General features: G+C 40.5%; 1 protein-coding gene across 2 annotated transcripts in view; it reads left to right on the plus strand.

Annotated features, from left to right (window-relative positions):
- ENPP3 (ectonucleotide pyrophosphatase/phosphodiesterase 3) overlaps positions 1–22,489 on the plus strand; it is a 709,815-nt gene that overhangs the window by 510,048 nt on the left and 177,278 nt on the right. For both annotated transcript variants that reach the window (XM_069235161.1, XM_069235162.1), the window contains exon 21: positions 4,707–4,861. In XM_069235161.1, coding sequence (XP_069091262.1) covers positions 4,707–4,861 — 155 coding nt within the window. The remainder of the gene's footprint in view (positions 1–4,706; positions 4,862–22,489) is intronic.

Genomic DNA, 22,489 nt, shown 5'->3' on the forward strand with positions numbered 1-22,489 from the left:
ATCCATGGGCAGACACTGGAACATGTAAAACATTTTAACTACCTAGGGATAGTGCTGGAGTCCAAGTTATTGTGGGCCCCCATGTGGACAAAGCTAAAGCATCCCTTGTGCATATTTCCACAGGGATCAGCAATAAATACTGAAAGTTGAGGGTAAAAGTTGTATACCCCTTGCTTGAGGTCTACAGATAAAAAGCACAAGCTGCTGCTTTATACGGGGCAGAGATATGGGAATCAGCAAACTTGAAACGACTAGCATTGCAAGAAAACAACTTTATGAGAAGTATATTAGGGTTACCTGCCTCAACACCCAGAATGGCAATGTTTTCAGATCTGAACTTAAAGCAAATTGACCACTTGGCAATTTTAACACGTTTGCTCTGTTGGTGCAGGCTCTGGACAACACCAGATCTGGTTTATTACAGAGAAGCACTAATCGAGCTAGTCGACCAAGATAGATCTGTATCCTTCCCCTGGCTTCGCCATATGAGGTTTTGATTTTGTAAACTTGGGCTTAAATCCCTCTGGGAGGAACCTCATACCCTTACTGCACACTCAAAGGTTCTCCTGAAACAAGTGTATTGGGAGTATCTTCTTTGTAACCCCCATTGACCTCCATTGACATTTGGGTTTGGGAAGATCAACCACTCAATCACTCAGTTGTTAAATATCAAACCAAATCCTAGTTTTGAAGAGTCGCTGGATGTAATTCATCGAAGGTGTGCAAAAATACTCTATATGAAATTCCAGTATGAAATTCTGCAAACTAAGGCATTTTCTGTAAAATGGGATAAGCTGAACAACAATGAGATGATTCATTCTGCAGCTTATGTCATACGAGAAGCATTGAAACTATTGAGCATGTGCTATTATTCTGTAAAGCTTATGAGAAGCCTAGAAGGACATGGATCTGTCCATCTGCATCAATCTAGGAACAAGGAAGTATAAGGAAGTGCTAAGAATCCTAAGGTCCGATACTACCTCCTATATAGTATTTGGAATAAGCCGCCTTTTACTAGCATCTACATACATTAGAGATAAAGCGGCTTTAAGTTTTTAGAATACTGCAGGTTACGCAACTTTAACTGTAACATAAAGTTACGACTAGAACTTTCTTTGTTATAAAATGTACTGAAGACATAGAACTTTGCACAATAAGAGCTGAGAATATTGAGTTTAGATTTTAATTAACTGGATTTGGGTTTAGCACTTTGCAGTTTATAATTCAATTTGGTCTCTTTATATCTTGGGTTAGGCCTCATTGCTGCTCAATTGATAAGTTGATCAAATATAATTCAAAAGACATTGTTAATATTATATTGCTTTAGTTCCAGAGATGGACAAGTAATACAAAGTACTTATGATGACACCAGACTTATAAAAATCGACAAATAATCGTGGCTGTTAACATGGGTTGGGAAAGATTTGAATTGCTGATCCAGAGCTAGCATTTTGCACTTTAGGATGACATTTATTGAAGGCTGTTATAGTTATGTCAAACATCATGTATTTTAGATCCTATTTAGTGCACCATCTGTATTCTCAATTCCTAGATCCAAAGTACCACTAGGTGTAATGAATTGAGCATGCTAGATCTAGATCTAAGAGACGATTGAATCAGGTTGAATTGAATGGAAATCAAATGGATATATGTTTGTTTAACGCACAATTCGATCAATTGATAGTCTAATGATTTTGTCATATTATTGTTTTTAGGAGGTTTTTATTGATATTCATGTATATGTTTTATTATTGTTACTGTATTGAAGTATCTTTTATGGCTTACAGCCGATTAAAGATATTGATTCACCCTACTGTAACTCCAAATATAGTGCATTCCTGCACGCTCCCTGTCATGCAACACTGCGCTGCAAGGTGTCTTGCTGCACTGCGTTGTGTGACATTTTGATAAATCTGCCCTTTAGTCTCTAAAATAGAAGTTAGAATATGAAGGTAGGATAGCTGACTATGGTGAAGACAGTTGAGAGGTCCAGAAATGTCAGGTTGGTGGAGTCATCTTCATCTGTGGTTAGGAGGGTCATCATCTACCAAGTGTAAGGTAGTGGTCTTCATGGAGTAGCATGATCTGAAACCTGACTGGTCGTCACTAGGTGTGGTAGTACCCTGGGTAGTAGATGTAAAAGTACTGCAAAATTATGCAAGATTTCGAGGCATTAGATGAGGAGTGTAACCCTGCATTTAGCAATATTTTTTTTGCACAGAATGCATTTTTCGCTATGAAAATAGTGCTAAATGCAATATGACTGGAACAGCAGCAGTCAGCAGATGCTCGCACTATGTTCACATCCTCTATGGTAGACATTTTAGTCCCAATTTACTCCAAATTATGCAAATTGGTGTAATTACATAATTTTACGTAATTTTGTGTCACAAGAGTAATGTGAAATTACCAAATTTAGCACTGATTACGCCTGTGCAATTAAAAATTCACTCAGGCCCAAAAGTCATTCAGTGCATGGTTATCATTCATTTGACCTTAGAGTTGAACATAAACTGTTTTTTCAATGATCTTGCCACTGAATAGTAGGTGAGTGATCAGCCAGTAAGTGACGAGGTTATCAGGAATAAGTGCAGGTTTTGTTCGGAGTTGGAGGATCTGGCCTGTCTTTAGAGCTTCTGATGGAAAAGCAGCCATTACAGACCTGTGCTTTCAATCCAGGTCTCCCTTACTGACCCATCACTGACGACAACACTTGATTCCTTTTCAGTAATGGCACAGCTTTTATCTCCTGGTTTTATATAGACACACTGGCTATATGTGTTAAGAGACACTAAACCCACATGGCCAGACGACACACAACTTATTTACCACTTTTGGCTGTAGTAATGTTTTTAATCTCGATGTTTTTGTTGGTTATTCTAAAAATGTGTTTTTCACTTTATTTGGGATCCCTTGTTTTTTTGTTGCTGTTGAGACACAGAGTTCATCTGTGTCAGTAAACAGACAGCACCAGCATCTTTGTGTACAACTTTCAGCTTTGAGAAAAAAGATTCATTCATCTGTCTCTACAGTAATGTAAATTTTTCATTCATAATTCTTTGAGCCAAATTACTTTCTCCGTGCTGAATAATCCAGACAATGTCTAAACACATTTCTCCTCAAGTAGGAGGTTGTCTGGTCCCTTATTATGCAGCAGCCAAGGTCATAAGTATATTTTGATGGCTGTTTTCTATAGTGATGTAATCGCCACGCAGCCACCACTCTTTAGTGTTCTATTCACTGATAGCAACAGCAGGTTCTTTGTAATCTAAACCTCTTTTTGTACCTACGTAGGGTAGAAAAGATATTGACTTTTTGCAGGGTTTAGAGAAGTTCCATTATTTTTCCTTTGTTTTGATATTGCTAAAAGTTAAGAGCCGGGTACTGCAACCGTCTATGTACTAACTCACCATTTCTCTTCTTACAGCCCCCCAATCACTTCCCGAGCCTCACATTGTCCTTCTCCTACAATGCTTCTCCAACGTTAACCTTACACACTTCTCCTACTCATGCACACGTGCACTCACCAATCAATTCAGTCACCTAACCGCTCACTCATTCACTCATCCATCCAAAAATCAAGCCTTGCTCTCGATCACTAGTTTATATGTCTACCCACTCATCTATGCATTCATCTACAGTATCCATAGAAACGTAAGATCTATTAGCTTTACCAATGCTTGTCACATCTTTTATAACAGCACAATGTAAAGCATACCCCTCCCCGATTGCGTTCATGGTCATTGTTCAAGAGCTAAAAGAACATTTGCTACTTTCCAACATCTTATCCTTCTATTGGAAATCTTGATGACTGCTGCATGGCTTATTCTACATGCTGTACGCTGTGGATCTGTATGCCACCTGGATATTCTACATGTTTTCTGTATGCACTACTTTCGAGATACGAATTCCAGGTTTGATGCACAGTCTGACAAATCTATTCCCCAAATGTGGTCACGTGAAGCTTAACATGAACTTATTTTCTTGCCATCTTCCAGTACAGCCAACTTAGGAGTCAATTCTCATTGGTTGGGAAATAGGTAACAAAAAGAGAGAGAGCAGAGGAGAGGTTGTGCTGTAAAGGCCCGAGCTGCCGACGTTGATGCTGGAGAACCAGATTCAAGTCTCAGGGTCGCCTCAACATCCTGTGGTGTTGGACAAATCATTTAATCTCCCCGTGCCTACCAAAAATGAACGTGTCTTGTGTAACGTAACTGTTGCTCATGTAAAGCGCTCTAATACTTTCGGGACGAGTTTGCGCTATATAAAACCACACCAACAATAGAGGAAAGTACTTTGAGCACAGAGGTCGTTCTCTGGCTACAGAAACTAGTTGCCAGCATTGCTTTAGCTTTCATTCTGTCATCACTGGCTGACTCATGAAATATTTCAGGTACAGCGTGTAGATTGCAGACAGTGCTTGTGCAAGAGCTAGACTTAGTACCTAAAAGACATACTCTTGGAGATGAGAGTATTTCTTGTACTGCTACAGGCTGGTAGCAGTTCGTACATTTTGGTAATTGGAGACAGTAGGTAGTCAAGACCTTGGGATTTATTAAATTGCTTTTGATCTTCATTTTCTTGACAATTATCTTGTCATTTTGACATCTTTTCTCACATGCAAGCATTGGATACCTGACTTAATTTTGCTAATTTGCAATATCATTCTGCCACACACATTATCACACCTGTGCTTCATCTTCCAGTGTCCCAGACAGAGAAAGTAAACCTACCATATGGGAGACCCAGAGTACTACAGATGAACAGCACTCACTGCCTCTTACACCAGCACGATTATGTAAGCGACTACAGCCAGGACATCCTAATGCCACTCTGGACTGCATACACGATTGGAAATTCTGTATGTATCTTCTTAATTATATTTTATACTACTTTCTGTTAGAATCTTTTGTTTAGTGTGAGTCTGCTATGGAAACCACGAACCTGCTAACGTTAGTTCTGAGGGGTCTATATCAGAGCCAATTCTAGATTGGCTTCTGAGGATGTGTAGTCTGTAGTGAGTTTGTTTTGTTCTCAGTATTTTCAGTAAGTGTGTCTTCATCATCATAATCATAATTGTTTATCAGGAGATTACAAACTTCCCATCCAAAAGGTTCTGTTGGATGTTTGTGTGGTGTTTCTTAATTATAAGCGATGTTGCTACAAAAGTTACACCCGGCTACATGGATTACCTGTGCTGTGATGAAGGTATGTGGGGGTGTCACAATTAATGTTTTCTTTTTAGTGTAAATAAATTAGCATTAGATTTGTGTGCCTCTACGCTGAGTGACGAGCAGTGGGAAGGAATGTGAAGTTTATGAATAGTGATATGAAGAGGGCAGTGTTAGCTCGTCGCATTCCATTGATTTCCCATAAACATGGAGCAACCAACAGTGAATAAAAACTGTCAAAACCATTAATAACAATATTATACGGGATGTCTTTTGTTGAAAATAAAATAATACATTTGAATAATTTACTCTAAAGGAATAGCAGTATATTACATTTGAAAAGCCGTTGCTTTTGCAAATCATTCTACTGATTTTTTCATCTAAGGAAAGATGTAATTATAACTTGTCTCCTCCTTTTATTGACTAGGGTGCTTTACGGTGTCAGAGTTTATTGGTCAAGTATATGTGCTTGCATGTTTATATGTTAATATTTATGTCTGTGTATATGTATATGCATGTGGGCTCCAGGTATTCTTTGTACCCATAGACATTTAAGGATAGCCGATGGATTCCTGAGATTGATGGGTGTGGAAAAGGGTGAGAAGGCCGGTGATTTAGAATTCGGAAGTCTTATACTCTCGGGAGGAATTAAAAATTGCTACCAATATTTTCTCATTGAGGGAGGTTCTGTATCCAAGAATATCAATGTAAATCATAAATATGGTGATTGATATAACGTCCTCCGAGGATATTATTATTTAGTGAGATCCATTATTTGTAGGGTCCACCTAAATGCGTGGTACCAGGACTAAAAACCGTCAGTTTATAGGGAACAATTTGTGAGATTTACATAGCTATGTTTTTCGTGAATACACAGTGGTGTTCAGCTCCTAAAAACAGTAAAAGGTGGGTCCCTCCTGATTCACTTTACCAAAAACATACATGTATAGCCCTTTTGACAGATAAAGTACCAGTGGGGTCTCTGCTATTTTGAGAATTAAGGACTACAGATATGGATGCACTCATTCTGTTTTGGGATTTATTCTATGTGCAATCTGCAGCCTGGAAAATACCACAAGATTGGGTATTTATTTGGTGTGCACCAAAGAGAGTTTCAGACCTTGAAATGTGGGATAAAACACTATGGGGCTCAGAGCAGGCGTTAAAAGGAGGCAGACCGTTGCTTACAATGGCCTCAATGAGCTTTGCAAGATTAGCATCAAAGGTTTTGATGCTAGTCCTGCAAAACTCCGAACTAGTTTCCCTAACAACCGCCATGGTGCACCGTATCTTAGATACAGTGGGCACATGGTGGTGTTAGGAGGGTGCTAAGGGCCGCAAGTACAGCGCCACTTTTCTTAAATCAAGCCCTAAATGTGTGCCTTGAATCTGTTCTGAAGCGAGCAGACTGAAAATCTGTCCTATTTGCATGCACAGTTTCTCCTAGGTTTTACTTGATGAAAATCATGAAGGCAAAAAACATCAGTGAACAAATTGTGCCTGAATTGCAATTCCTACTTTATTCCTACTTATGCACCCGCAATGGGATTTGGGCCCAGTTCAAAATTAGGAACACAAAAAAAAGTTAACGCCTGTCATGGCAAAATTAATCACAAACAAGGTAATAATTGGGGCTAAATTCCAGTCCATATTTTTGTACCAGGACCAAGACTGATTTTGCATATGTCTGGTCTCGTTCTAAAGTGGCATACTGGGTTTCTCCTAGGTTTTACTTGATGAAAATCATGAAGGCAAAAAACATCAGTGAACAAATTGTGCCTGAATTGCAATTCCTACTTCATTCCTACTTATGCACCCGCAATGGGATTTGGGCCCAGTTCAAAATTAGGAACACAAAAAAAAGTTAACGGCTGTCATGGCAAAATTAATCACAAACAAGGTAATAATTGGGGCTAAATTCCAGTCCATATTTTTGTACCAGGACCAAGACTGATTTTGCTTATGTCTGGTCTCGTTCTAAAGTGGCATACTGGGTTTCTCCTAGGTTTTACTTGATGAAAATCATGAAGGCAAAAAACATCAGTGAACAAATTGTGCCTGAATTGCAATTCCTACTTCATTCCTACTTATGCACCCGCAATGGGATTTGGGCCCAGTTCAAAATTAGGAACACAAAAAAAAGTTAATGGCTGTCATGGCAAAATTAATCACAAACAAGGTAATAATTGGGGCTAAATTCCAGTCCATATTTTTGTACCAGGACCAAGACTGATTTTGCATATGTCTGGTCTCGTTCTAAAGTGGCATACTGGGTTGCCCTCGCGATTCCCATTGACTGACATGAATTTAAGTATTCCTTTCATCGTCTAGTTGATAGTGCACCAGGTGTGCCCAGACGTGGAACTCATACTCACTTTGCCAAGGACTGAAGCTATACCTCTTGGACGAGACCTAACTAGTCTGAACCAGGTCTTGATACGCTTGATTTCCCTTTTTGGGAGGATGTGGCCTTGCAATTTGTGCTGGACTGTTCTTACAGGAGCAGGTTAAAAAATGATTTACATGTGACTGATCACTGAATTATATTGTTGTTGTGGGTGAAAAGCGATAGACTAGAATATGGCCTGATGGATCCCCAGTGACTGAGAATAATGGAAGCATTCCTTGTACCACTTGCATTCATTGTTTGTTTCAACTCAGAATGAGGATCTTACATGTCCAGTCTACCTAGAAGAGACTTGCAAGCAGCAATGGCGGGTTACTCAGTTGTTAGGAAAAATATTTGTGAGAACCACCCAGGAGTGAGTCACTGTCATGGTACCTGATATGCAAATTCCATGGGAACAGAAGATAGGTCCACAATCCTCACTACCAATTGGGAGCCACAGACAATAAACCTCTGCAACTTACACCAGCAGAGGGTAAAGGAGAAGTGGCTAAAGAAGACTTATTCCGTTGCCTGGTGTTTCTTCTTCTCTAGATATATATTGGGTTTGTCTAATGCTGGTTTCTCTTGTGAAGACATCTATGAATAAGCACAGCAATACATTACCAATAATCTCATACTACAGCGTTTTAACATTTATATTTCAAGAAATTATTCTACTATTTATTACCTTTGTCTGTACTGAAGGATATCGCCTCTCTATTAATAATTGAATGTTGAAATAATGTACGGTTTTATGCTTAGTAGATCTTAATAGTTGAAGTTTCTCTCTCTTCTTGACTCTTCATGAGAGGATGATATTTTAATGCCAGTCTTTGTTGCTTGTTCCGAATTGTAATCACCTTGTACAAATATTTTACTGTTGGTGCTCAAAGGTGAACACATGTCTTTTTGTGTTATTTTTGAATTGTCACTTCGTCGCTGTGTAGATATATATTCTCAATGGAATTGCTAGTTTAAAATAATTCAACTTCCTTCTTTCTTTTAAGAAATGCTATGTTGCTTGTAGTGTTGTAGTTTTTAGTTCCAAATATACGTTTAGTAAATTGTGTCACTCAATGTGTTTCTTATTTAGGACTTTGGAACTGTAGCAAGAATAAATTGAAAGAACGTTCCCTGAAAACAAAGGCAAAACACACCTTGCGACACTAGATTCTCCTATTCAGAAATGTTACTCAAGGCTGCAGAGATAGTTTCAGTCGGACACTGCTCCCTCAGTAGCGATGTACATTGTTCTTGACTGCTCATGCACTATGCTCGAAACACTATATTCTCCTTCTGAAATTTTACATGTGCCGAAAGTGCAACACTAATTTCTGACCAAAACTCAAACTTTCTCCTCCAAAGATTGTGCAATACAGAGACACTGCTAACCACCTCAATAATGAAAAATGTCCTAGCTATTGAGAAGGAAATTTTCAGTTCTATTGAGGACAAGGAGGCGAGGATTATGCTTTTCTTATTTCACTTTATTAAACAGCAGTTTTCAAAGACTGTATTAAAAGAAAAAACATATCCCATGAAGCATTGGGAATGCTTGTCCATAACATCCACAGTCTAATAAGAAAACAGTCCATTGCATATAGGTGCGACATGTCCCTTCCTGTTCCTTTTCTTCACTGGAGGAAGTTAACCGTGCAAAATTATCATAGTTGAACCTTTGAGCAATACCTAAGAAAAACAGAGAGGTGATCTACATTATAGGATACCTTTTAACAATTTACAATGGTCTTTGCCAAATAATTGAATCCATAACATGGTTTATTAACATTGAGATGAGATAATATCACAATCCAATTCATGAGATATCTCTTTAGATGTCATATATCAAACATGAACCTTACTTTCTGAGAGCAAAGTGTCATCAGAAGGTCAGCAGATCATATTGTGATGTCCCTGGGTGCGATAATCCTCACCTCCTTGTCCTTAATAGAATTGAAACTTCCTTATCAATAGCTAGGACATTTTTCATTCGACTGGGGTCAAGGATTATGTTCAAAGCTTTCTTACCACCAGAGCTGTGGCCTCCAAAATGGGTTTAAAGTAGAACTTCTTAAAGGTTGATTCAGATGACCAATCAGCCGCACTCATGATGTCTTCCAGCCTGCCACCTACCGGAATGGCCTTAGACACCATAGCTCCCCATGTAGAGTGAGCTCCAAATTTATGTATGTCTACACCGGCTTCCGCCAAGATCAATCATGCCCACCTATCAATGGAAGGAGAAGATACCACCTTAAATGGTTTTCGTGGTTAGTTTAAATTGGTTCAGTAATTGTTGAGATATTATTTGCTTTTGAAAAAGGTGACAAATGTGCTTGAAAAGGTTAAAAAATGTGTATATCTTGTCAGTTGAAAAACTATTTATTCATTTGTGCAGATTAACAAATAAGCATGAAATTTGGCATTTGACTGCTGCACGTGGTAGCTCGAAATGAGCCCGTGCAGGGCATTGTGGTCATTTCGTATTTCTGCATGCAGACATATTCGAATGCTGTATGGGGTGGAATGATAGTATTTACAATACTCTTCAGCACTGTAATTTATATATTGTGTATAATTGGTGCATAAAATTTCATACTAAGACCCATATTTACGGCTACGTGGCACAGGGCAGAATACTGTAACGCAGTGATTTGCACTGCGACATATTACTCAAGTTTTTTGAAGCCACACAGGGCAATGCAACGTGGCCTTACATGGCTTTATCAATCTCACTAAAGGTTTGCGTCGCTCTTACACCATGTTGTGTGGTACAAGAGCCACGCAAACCAGGCCATAAATGTGCCCCAAAGAATCTGAGCAACCATACTAATACTGTTCATTAATTATCTGTAATTTATTTCTTACTGTGCTTCTCAATCTAGATGGTTGAACTTGTTTTGGGACACATCACTTTCTGTTTTTTAATATAAAAGGGATAGTTCATTCTGAGTCTCGCTGCATTGCATTTGTGCTTGCTTGAAGGCTCGCTCACTGGGCTTGTGACTCTGTGGCTTCTTGCTTGCTCCCTGCTCTTTGCCTTGATACTTGGCTAGATGGTGAAAAGTTTTTCTGGTCTCCAGTTTTTTCCTTCCTGCTAGATATTATTTATTTGGGTTAACTTTATACTTCCTATTTCAGTGGTCCCCAACATGTGGTCCGGGGACCCCTGGGGGTGCGGAAAGCCTCCTCGGGGGGTCCATGATAGCTTAGAAAATTAAATAAGATTAACAGATTAGGTCCCCAGCTTTCAGTACCTACTCAGTGGGGGGTCCCCATATTCCAATGATGATTCAGTGAGGGTCCCCTGTATCTAGTCGTGATAACATGGGGGTCCAAAGAAGTCAAAATGTTGGGAATCACTGTCCTATTTCATTCTGGTGTCTGGGTTTGTTTCTGGTCATAATAGGCTGTTCATATGCACCAAGAAGAACCTACAGCTGGTGGAAAGAAGACCTGCTCTTCACAGGAGGACATTACGTCCGCCACCCTGATAGACTAGCATTTGCTATATTTATATGTCATTTGTGGCCCAACGATGAGCTCTGTACTTTAACAGGAACAACCGTCATGGAGTTCCTGTTAAGATACAAAAACTTTAAAACTTGACCGCCACCCACCAAACTTTTACAAATCGTTTGTTTTTTTAAAACACATCCCCAAAGATGTAGTTCATTAATTGAATAACAAAAAAACAAATGACCCCCACATCAAAGGATTTTTTCCCCTGAGTGTGGTGATCGTTTTTTTTTTTTTTTTGTCTTTCACTGTCAGTTAGACAGCTGTAATGGACAATTAAGAGGACATCACAGAGACCACCCTAAATAGTACAGGCAGTGTAATTCTTTCCTCTGATAGGTCCTAACCCATCAGGCCATCAGAGGAAGCTCTTCAACGACAGAGCCATCTGAGGTCTGTTGATGGAACGTTGATGGTCCTCCTTACCCCAAACAAGGCAGGCAGACACCCATTTTGGTGGATAGAGAATTCTGTTGCATTTGAGGAAGTGCCCTATCTGCCAGACTCTACATCACCCCGTTACTATGTTCAGACTCTCTGTAAATTCAAGTTTGGGCAGATCCATCAATTGGGGGACACATTTGAAAACAGTTTATTTGCTAATAACTGTGCCATTAAGGGACAAATGTGCACAAAATTTTACAGAAACGTAAAAGGATAAGCTTGTATTGGTTTGCAAGGTTCTGTGTTAATCCATCAAGGGGGGACTAAGTTGAAGGTGGCAAGCAACAAAAATTGCCTTTGCCTATGACTTACTAATAACTTTGGCACTGTTGTAAAATCTGGCAGATGATTAGCACTTTTAACCTACTTTAGGTAATTTTAGGTTTGTACACATCCATTGGGGGGCACAGTTAAAAAGAGCGGTTAACAAGTGTTATTTTACTAATAACTTTGTTACTATGTGACAAATTTGCACACAATAGGAAGGATTTGTTTTCTTTTTTTGTTATTATTTTTATTATACATTTCCTTGAAAAAGCACAAGGGGGATATATTACAATACAAATATCAGATTTCCAGGATCAAAAACAGTTACAATTTAGCAAAAAGTTAAAAAAACCAATAATTTGATTATATCTTCCAATATACAGAGTAACAGCAAGTTGTATACAACAAAGTGCAAAAAGCACTAGCCGGTAACAGACATTACCCGATTCATACCCAATGGGCCTCCCTTTTCCCATGGGCCTCTAAAACGCCATTCTAACATCCCATGACAGAATTCTAAAATTATCATGAATACTACTCAGACATTACTCTAGTCTTCAAGAAGAGATTAGGGCAGATCAAAGAGATAAAGCGCATACAGTATTTTGAATATCACTAAAAGTGTTCAGATCCCCCTGACCACAAAGACAAAACCCATGTGGAGATAGCCCTCACCGTACCTACTTATTCAGTTAGACATACTTCCAAACTACCTCTTGAAAGGGGCACAGATATGATTCCCCTTTTTCCTGGCTTTCTTCGCTTTCCAAGAGTACACATTGCTTTCTCAATTGTCCATTGGTAGCAATTGTGCAAGCCTCTGATGGAACTACAGGGGAAGTGGGTCAAAGCGTGCATATTCTATACAGATATGGATGACCGTCATAGCTAAAAAGCACAAAAAGTCTCCCAGGCCTAGCAAAAATATCTCTGTGTATTCCCAGCAGCATTAATTGGGGTGGGGGCTTAACGTTATGCCCAAGGAAAATGAGATTTCCAGCAATGTAATTAAATCCATCTTCAACTGATCCAGTGCTAGACAAGAACTAAACATTTGTACCAGATCTGCTTCCTGGCTTCTACAGCTCAGACAGAGAATACAAGCCTTCCCCTTCTGCTTAGCAATTTTTGCCGACATATAATATAAATCGAAAAGGGTCTTAAAATGTTGTGCCTGTAATCCTGCTTACACCAACATAGAGAAGCCCAACTACAAAGATTCATAAAAACTCCCATCTGTGATAACAAGCTTCTGCTGCCATTTGCCCACATATTTTTCAAGATCATTAGACATAAGAGAGCTCAGGACATTATAGATTTGGCTAATTTTACACTTCGGGCTCTTGCCCAGCATCTCCATCAGAGTTTGTTTAGCAAACCCATTCGGTCCCCCTCCCTTCTTTAACAGAAAGTCCAGGACCTGTAGGTAATTACAAAATTCTCTCCTATCGATCCCAAAGTCTGCATGCAACTCCTAAAAGGACAAAAGTCTATGCCCCACAAATAAATTCCTACATCTCTTGAGCCCTCTTATTTCCAAACAGAGACAGTGTGAGTTGAAGAATATTGAAGGTGGGATTTGTGACCTTCGTACTGAATTATAATAACTAAATCTCCCGCTCACAATTTCTTTCTCACACTGTCTAAAATTTAAAAGCTGCCAAGAGCTTCTTGAATCTTTCTTATAATAACTGAATTCAATAATCTTTAAGAAGCCACCCTTAGTCTTTTCTCCTATTAATGACTCATATATAGGGGGAATACTCTCATTCGATTGACATTATCCCTCACTCTCAACAATAAAGGATTTCATGTATTGTAGAGCTGCAGCCCACTGATAATACTTGAAGTTGGGGACTGCCCATTCCCCTTGGTCTCTGGGTAACATCAAATATCTAAGAGCTCTTCTAGTTTTAGCATATGACCAGACAAAACTACTCACCATATTTTCCTTCATTTTAAACCATCGGTTTTCAAATTCATGTGGAATTGCCCTAAAGAAATAGAGGACCTTGGGTAAAAATAACATATGGATTACGTTGCATTGGCCAATAATAGAAAGATGGAAATTATTCATCCTCTGTAAACCCCCTCTAGCCTTATGAATTACTGCCATCAGATTTGATTGAGTCAACCACCTGTTTTAGATCTGCCTTTATTCTAACTACCAGGTAAACAGCTTTTTCCACAATATGAGTATCAACTAGTTGTATCTGTTTATTAACCATCAGTTGAATCTTATTTTTCCACAATTTGCATATCAACTATTTTTATCTGTTTCTTAACCATCAGTTGAGTCTTATTCTGTCTCCAGCATTGATGCCCTGGGTCCGGTGTCACAATTGCAATATCATTAGCATATGCCAAAACCTTAGAGCCATTTCCTTGAAACTGCATAGGTTTAATTAGGGCATTACCTTACAGTTTCCTGATCAAAGTATCTATTTATAATGCAAACAATAAAGGAGAACAGAGGCACTGCCTTGTTCCGCTCATAATTCGGATAGAATAGGATTTCCCCCCATAATCTGGAGCTTGGCAGTGGAATTCCTATACACTGTTCAAATTACTCTGATGAAGGTCGCCCCAAATCTATTTGCCAAGATAGTTCCAAGCTACCCTGTCAAATGTTTTTTCAGTGTGCACATGGCAGGAGCCATTGGGATTTCTGACTCTGCTGCTGCATCAAACAGAGTAATAACCTGCGGATATGGTCGGTAATTCCCCTCCCTGGTATAAAACCATGTTGTCTCGGAGAGACCAACTTTCCAATAATATGGCTTAGCTTTGTTGCCTAAATTTTAGACTAGACCTCAGTGTCACTATTTATTAACGTAATGGGTCTATACGACCCAGGCTCTTGGCGGGGCTTTCCCTTTTTGAGAAACACCACTATGTTTGTCAAAGCCCAAGATTCAGGTACATGCTGACCTCTTTGGGCCTCAAAAACGTCTTGGCCATTTAATCTGGGGTGAAAAAACATATCCTGTAAAATTCTAATGGGATTTTATTTACCCCACTGCCTTAGTTGAAGGAAGATTCATGAGAGCTGTGTGAATCTCATTTTTACTGACAGGGTCTTCTGAAGAATCTCGATCCTCAGGACTTAGTTTACATCCAGAAATGAGATTTAAGTATTCTTTTGCATCAATTTCCTCGTTTATTTCCAAGCATCATAAAGTGCTGCATTAAATTCTTGGAACACCTCATGTATTCCATCAGCATTGGTAATAAAGGCAGCCTCTCCCATCTCTGATTTCGGTGACCTCACCTATCGTTGCTTTTTGTCTCGCTCTTACCGCGTGCAGATGCCCCACATGGTCACTTCCACTCTTAATATTCCTTCTTGCGCACCATGTACTTGTCAGCCACTTTCCTTGACAAGATATTATTAATGACCGATTTTACTAATGCAAACTTTTGCTGAATTACTGCTAGTTTGGAGTTTGCCCCCCTCTGCAGCAGCTACAATTAGCCGAGCTTCGTCCCCCCAATCCTCTATACAGATCTTGCAGCAGCTGTTTTTACGCCTTGTGGCGATTCAAGCTGAAACGAAGAGTCTCACCCCGAATGCAAACCTTGAATGCATTCCATACTATACCTAGCACTGCGCTACCCCGATTCCATGCTAAAAACTCAGATATCCACTGGGCGATGAATTCCTGATCAATTAATAAACCTCTTTCAAATGATCATACCTGCTCTGATTTTACCCTGCTGAGTGATGTAATTTCCATAACTAGTGGATTGTGATCTGACATAACTCATGGGAATTTCACAATCTGTTCTCCGCAGGCTAAACTTGAGGTGTAAAAAATAATAATAACAGACATTCTTCCTGTGGGGTGGGCGAGAAAAAAGTATATCTAGGGGCCAGAGCTTTATATTATGCCGGGTATTAATTAACCCATGATAAATCTCACAGTGATATAATGCAAGAAAAACTCTTTTCTTTCCTTAATATTTTTTATCTGCTCACACATATGACCCACCATCCACATTTATATTTAAGCCCCCGCACATTAGACAGTGTTGGCAATAGAGCTAGCTCCGTGTTCAAGAAATCAAAAAGAGCTGGATCATCCAAATTTGATCCACAAACAGAACAGATCTTAACAGTGCTCCAAACAAACTGACTTTCAAAAGTTGCCATCCTACTATATTTCTCAGAGGCACAGTGCTTAAACCTACAAATATTCTTATGAGTCAAGACAGCCACCTCACAAGTATTTGTACCCTGTGAAATACACACTCCTTGCATAAAACCGAATGATTCCAGCACGATTTTCCCTTCTAAAATATCTATGTGTATGTTTTGCAAGCAGAGAATATCTGTGACTGTGAGATTTTCAGCAACAATTCACCTCTTAGCATTATCCTTCAGACCACATATGTTGACCGAAGCTATGCGGACCTTAGCCATATGGCTATAACCTCAATCAAATATATTATCTGCTCACTTATACAGGATCACTTCATGCTCTTTTAACTTCTCTCCCCCAATAGCCAGTTAAGGAATTATCTAGATCATTTATATTCTACCCCTTCTGTTTTGCAGTGCTCCCCACCCAACTCCCCTTTATTAAACCCTCCATGAACACCATTTCCACCTCCTTTCCCCCTTTCCTACCTCTGAAGGCAGCCAGATACAGAATTGGTTTGAGTGCTCGCCCTTCACACCAGATCACAAATATACTAATCATAGCCACTCAAATAACAGAGAACACCACTTCTAATACAAAAATGCAAGGGGGAGAGAAAACAAAAACGTTTAAAAAAAAGCAGAAGAGAAAGAGACCTTCCCTAAAGAGCTAGTTATAAAACCTATAGCCAAACTAAAATCCATATAGACCCTCACCCAAATCTTAATAGTGAAACTTTAGGACCATCCCTAAGTGCAATCAATGAAAAATAAGGAAGGAAGTGTTCCTCCCTGGACAAGAGCCCACACCAAACATCTTCCAATCATAATGCTCTCCTTCAAAAAGCTTTAGTCAGTTCATCAATATATTCCTTGGGCTTGATCTCAGAAGATAACCCCCTGGTCTTGTTATTGAAGATGACCTTAAGTCTGGCTAGTTATATCAAGTATGCTCCAGGACCCTTTTCTTGACATGGTTTAATTACGTGCCTCATTCTCCATCTTCTCTTCAAAGTTATGTGGCAAAAATCTGGCCTAGTGAAAAAGGAAAGTCCTTCAAAGCTGTGTTTGGCATTGTGTGTGCCTTCTCAAAGATGGCCTGTATAAGCAAAAAGGTACCAAAATATATAATAAAGCTCTAGGTCTGGCCACCCCTTCATTCTGCTGCTTGTCCTGTTTTTTAACATGGAAAGTGATGCACACTTTGAATTTCCTGCTCCCAATTCCAGGATGATAAATCGAAGGAAGCACCATAAATGTCCCTGTGTCATTGCCTTCAGCACCTTCCTCAACTCACAGGTTGTTTCGCCTCTGCCTGTTATCTAAATCATCTAGTCGCCAATGAATATCGGTGATTTGGGAGGAATGTGCTTATACTTGGTCTCTTATTTCCCCTTTATCAGTCCTCCTTTGACAGCTTCGATCCTTCATTGGATCGCAGTGCAGACTTTTGACATCTTTCTTTTTGCACTCTACAGTTTTTTAGCAGCCAATCTGGCCCTCTGCATGTTTCTTCTTGGTTCTGTCTGGTAGAGCTATGGATTAGCTCCAGTGTAGTTTCCTTTCCAGCTTGCACAGGCTCCCTACCCTTTAGGCTTGCTTTCTTTGTCTTGCTCACGTGTTTTCAGGCTTCTCTCTAAGAGGGTATGCTACTCCTATGGCACATTGCGGCACTGCTGTAGTTTCTCCCAGCCGGTCAGGGAAAGGCCATTGGGTCTTAGGTGGCATAATCTGTGCGCTCATACTCTCCTTTGCAGCACCCAAGACGCCACAACCAGCACTGTTGTTTATTGCGCCATACCTCTACCGGCACCCTCAAGACCACCCGCACAAATGCTGCCACACTGGTTGATCTAGGCTCGGCTTTGCACCAAAACCGAAGCCATGTCTCCACGCATGGTGAGACAGCTTGAGTGCATCCCTGCCCCATGGGATTGTAGTATGAGCGTCCCACGCCACTCCATGTAACACTAGTGAGGAGAGATGCCGCACACATCTGCTTACACAGTCGCCATCTTGCCCGCTAAAAAAAAGGAAAGACTGGTTTACTAATGGGATGCATGAACTTGTGCCAATCCATCAAAAGGGAACAAAGGTAAAGTGGTGACAAAAAAAATTGATTTGCTCATATTTTTAGCGTTCTTTGATGAATCTACATCAACTATGGCAAGCATTCAGCAAGCTACCCCTAGTGCAGAAATTTAAAGTTTCATGCTGATCCAGTGAGGGGCAAAGTTAAAGGGAGACAGATCAAAACATGTTTTATTTACTAATAAGTTTGGTACAGTTTGATGGATTTGCATGAAATGTAGTAAACAATGTTTAGGCTCTTCTAGTTTTTGTTTAATTTCTTTCTGGTGTATTAGGATGTGGGGTCTGATTGAAAGTGGTAGGAAAAAAACATTTTCATTTAATATATTTGCCACCATTTGGTGACTGTGTGAAAATTAGCCAGACGTTTAGTAGATTTAGGGGGTCATTACGACCCTGGCGGTCGGTGTTATAGTGGCGGTAGTACCGCCAACAGGCTGGCGGTACAGGCCGCCATATTATGATATTGGTGGTTTGGCAAAAGCCAAACCGCCAATGTACGACACTGACTGCCACAGCGGTAACGACCGCTGGGCTGGAGACTACAGTCTCCAGCCTGGTGGCCACACTAGGCCGCCTACAGTAATATGACCCCGCCCACCGCCATGGTATCCGTGGCTTTTTTACCACCACGAAAACCATGGCGGTAGGCACTATCAGTGCCAGGGAATTCCTTCCCTGGCACTAATAGGGGTCTCCCCTGCCCCATCCCCCTCCCAGACTCCTCCCCCAGCCTCCCTCCACCCCTTATATCCCCCCAACATACACACACGTACACGCACAGACATACCCATGCATACACACACGCATACCCACATTCACATGCATGCATACATCCATGCACACACACATCCACACACACTGACATACATACATACAAGCACACACGCATTCACATATCACAACATACAGGCACACTCACATTCATTCATGCGCACACGCATTACACACGTCCCACACCCGCATGCACGCACACAGAGACAAACACACACTCCCACACACACACACAACATCCCCCGTACTCCCTCCCCTGTCGGAGCACCCGACTTACCTGCTTGCAAGGGGTCCTCTGGCAGGAGAGGGGAAGTGGCGCTGCTTCCAGCAGCAGCGTCCGCCAGCAGAACACTGCCAGACCATATCATGGGTCATGATACAGTCTGCGGCGGTCTACTAGCGTGAAGCTGCTAGGGTCAGCAGCACCATCTTACCGCCATGACCGTAGTCGGAATTCCGACAGCCTTTTGGCGGAATTCTGGCTACGGTCATAATATGGCGGATGGTAGGTAGCCACGGTGACGGTCTTTTGGCATCTGTCGCCATGACGGTAGGCGGCATTTACCGCCTATGTCATAATGAGGGCCTTAGTTCTCCTTCGTTATGCCAAGCTTAAAGCAGATCCATCTAGAGGGGAGCAAAGAAAAATGTTGGACAATCAAAAATTCATTAATTGATAACTTTGGGGCTTTTTGATGAATCATCATGAAATTTGGCAGAGACACAGAAAATTAAGTCCAGGGCTAAGCCCGACATGCCTAGTGACCAACCCCAGTGTACATGGCCAAATGCTGTAGGGTGCAGGATCTGGCCAAAGGCAATGTAGAGCCAGAATGGATGCATGACAGCTAAATGGAGTACATCATTAAAAAAATAAATTACATTCACTAAAAAAACGCCACTTTTCAGTACCAGCATGCTTCACTAAAAGTAAAGGTGTGCTACATAGTCCTGTCATGAACACTATAACAATCAAAACACCTATGCTCTATGCATGTTCACTGCTCTAGACCAGAGTTAAGACTCAGGGTTATCATTCTTAACCTTCAACCTCAAATGCCACACACATCATAGGCATAAACATATGTTACATCTACAAATATTTATTTCAGACCTGAATACTCAAAGATCGTCTTTTCAAGGAATGAGTATGTCTTCAATCTACACTCTGCATGTCATTTCCTTGTACTATGCTTATGAAACTAAGGCCCAGATTCTAAAAGGTGTCACGCAATGAGGTGTAGCAGCCAAAAATGCTGCACTGCTTGACAAGAAGAGAGTAGGAGAGCGCATATTCACATAGAAATGGCATTCTCCTCCCCTCTCCCTAGTGTTGGTGCTGATTTCAGCTGCTGTGCGCCACGCACATACTTTAGCACCATCGTGCTAGTGTGTGTGCGTGAGACTAGCAAAGGATTTGTACAGGTAGGATCCTCTTCTTGTACTAAATATGATGGCTAGAGTAGTGGAAATGCTTTTCTATGTGTGGTGTACAGTGCAGCACAAATGCCAAGTAGGAAAATCAGGGAAAACATTTCTCCATTTAAAGTCTGCTTTTCAGCTGTGTTAATCTTTGGCATTAAACCCTTTCTTCTGATGTTTCAGAATAGCATTTAGCGTCAAAAAGCATGATGATAGCACAGATATGTCTACCACCCATGAAAAGATTCCATTGATGCAAAGTAATGCAAAGCAGCATTTTGCGCTGCTTTGCAATACTTTGCCACACAAACCAACGCAAATACTAATTAGCATTGGTTTGTGAATGCCAACAAAAGTTTGGTGTCAGTTTAGCGTTGCAAGAGTAATGCTAAACCAATGCTAAACCGTTGAGAATCTGGGCCTAAGTGTTGTTTTGTCTGTCTCTGGGCCTATGTATCTGAGATACATATATATGAACTTGAAGTCATAATACACATTTTTGCACATAAAGAACATCCAATTTTATCTCTGAACTTGCTATGGGAAGAGTTGCTGAAAATATTCGAGGTTAGCATGAAGCTGTGAAGTTTAGGAAAGCAGTAGGCAGCAAACTTATGTCTTCACATTTTCTGAGGCTTTTTATCTGTATCTTGAGGCAGTTAATGGTTACAAGGTAGTGCCACTGGAGGGGGTGTTGTTTTTTCCACCATTTTTCAAGAGACTCAAGCACTGGTGCTCTAATGTAGATTAACCAAGTGACTCCCTTTGGCACTTGACTCTTGAAAAGCACCACTATATTGGAGCTGGCAGTGCTTTTGAATAGAGGTGGGCTAGCCACTTAAAGCTCAAGCCAGATGCCAGGCTCTGACTCAGCTAAAGGTCCTTTTGGAACCTGGAGCCGAAAATGAGTTGAGCTTTCATGTGGCTACTGCCTGGCTGCCTGGCACCCTGGCACAACCCCAGTGCACAAAGTTAAAAAGAAAGCATTAACATCTGAGGTAAAAAGGAAAGACAAATATATACTTTATTTAGTGGCTGATTTCTACAAAGTGAAACCAGAAAACCTGGAATTAAACCCCTCCTTGCTTAACCAAACACTGTAATCTTAGGCAAACCTTTGTTTCACCAATCCCTTTCTTCTTCATTACCTCTCAGTGAACCTACAATGTGACTTATTAATGGAAAAGCTGTTACATGTTAAAGAAATGTGTTTTTTTAACTTTGAAAATACTTTGTCATATTTTAAGTGATGTTTATTGCAGGATTGACATGGTAAACTGTTCCAAACCTTGGCTTGTGCAAATGCTCTTAGAGCAAAGCTAGACACTTGACTTGGCTCTGGCTCAGCTCCCTCTATTAACTTATTGGCTCGGCTACCTCTAGTTGTTTGAATCTTTGACAAAGTATGGCACAGTGTACAAGATACCTTAAATTCAAAGTTCCATCATATCTATTACAACACCTTCCTCATTCAGTCACAGCACCAACACTCTTCCGTAGGTTAGTTCGAAACCTTAAAGTAGTCAAGCAGCACAAGAGCCCTGCCCCATCTAACCTTTGACTTAGTACTCCAAATTCAAATACAGTTTGGATGACGTAAAACTGTTGTTAATTCTTGGCCACTATTTATCCTACTCTGTGGGCATTGGCAGGAAGCCAAGGACAACCAAAGTAGAAGCTTTCTTTAAAAAAATCAAGAATTCCTTAAACAGGATACAGTGCACTTCTTGTTTTTTTTTAACTCCTTTCGGAAGGCTGAGAAGACTGGTTGGTCACTGGAAAATGTGGATTGCACCTAAATACCCTCAAGCAATAGCATCTGGTTTTTAGACGACTTCCAACACTGCAGGGAAAAGGGCCAGGTGCAGTGTATCCTGGAAGTTGTTTTAAAAGGAGCAGATGTAGATTTGCCCTGTCCACAAGTTACCTTGAATTTCTGGGCAGGAATCCTGACAACAAAGAATGAAGCCGATCTGAAGAGAAACCATAATTTCTAGCCGGCTCACTCAATGGCCACGTAAATATCACACAGAACAACCAATTTACCACAGACTATCTCAGGAACTTATGCCCCTGTTAGAGCAATTTACAGGGAAGAAACCCAAGGTACTCACCCATCCTATGGTATAGATAAAGAAGCATGTGTCACTATGACTACCAACAGCCAACCCCTGGAGTTCTTCCTAAAGTGTGGTTCGAGAAAGCAGCTGTCACCATTGTCTCTCTGTGGGATACATTTTTGGTGCACCTGCTAACCGGTAAATTCTCTGT

The sequence above is a fragment of the Pleurodeles waltl genome, chromosome 5, assembly GCF_031143425.1.
Source record: "Pleurodeles waltl isolate 20211129_DDA chromosome 5, aPleWal1.hap1.20221129, whole genome shotgun sequence".
Classification (NCBI taxonomy): domain Eukaryota; kingdom Metazoa; phylum Chordata; class Amphibia; order Caudata; family Salamandridae; genus Pleurodeles; species Pleurodeles waltl.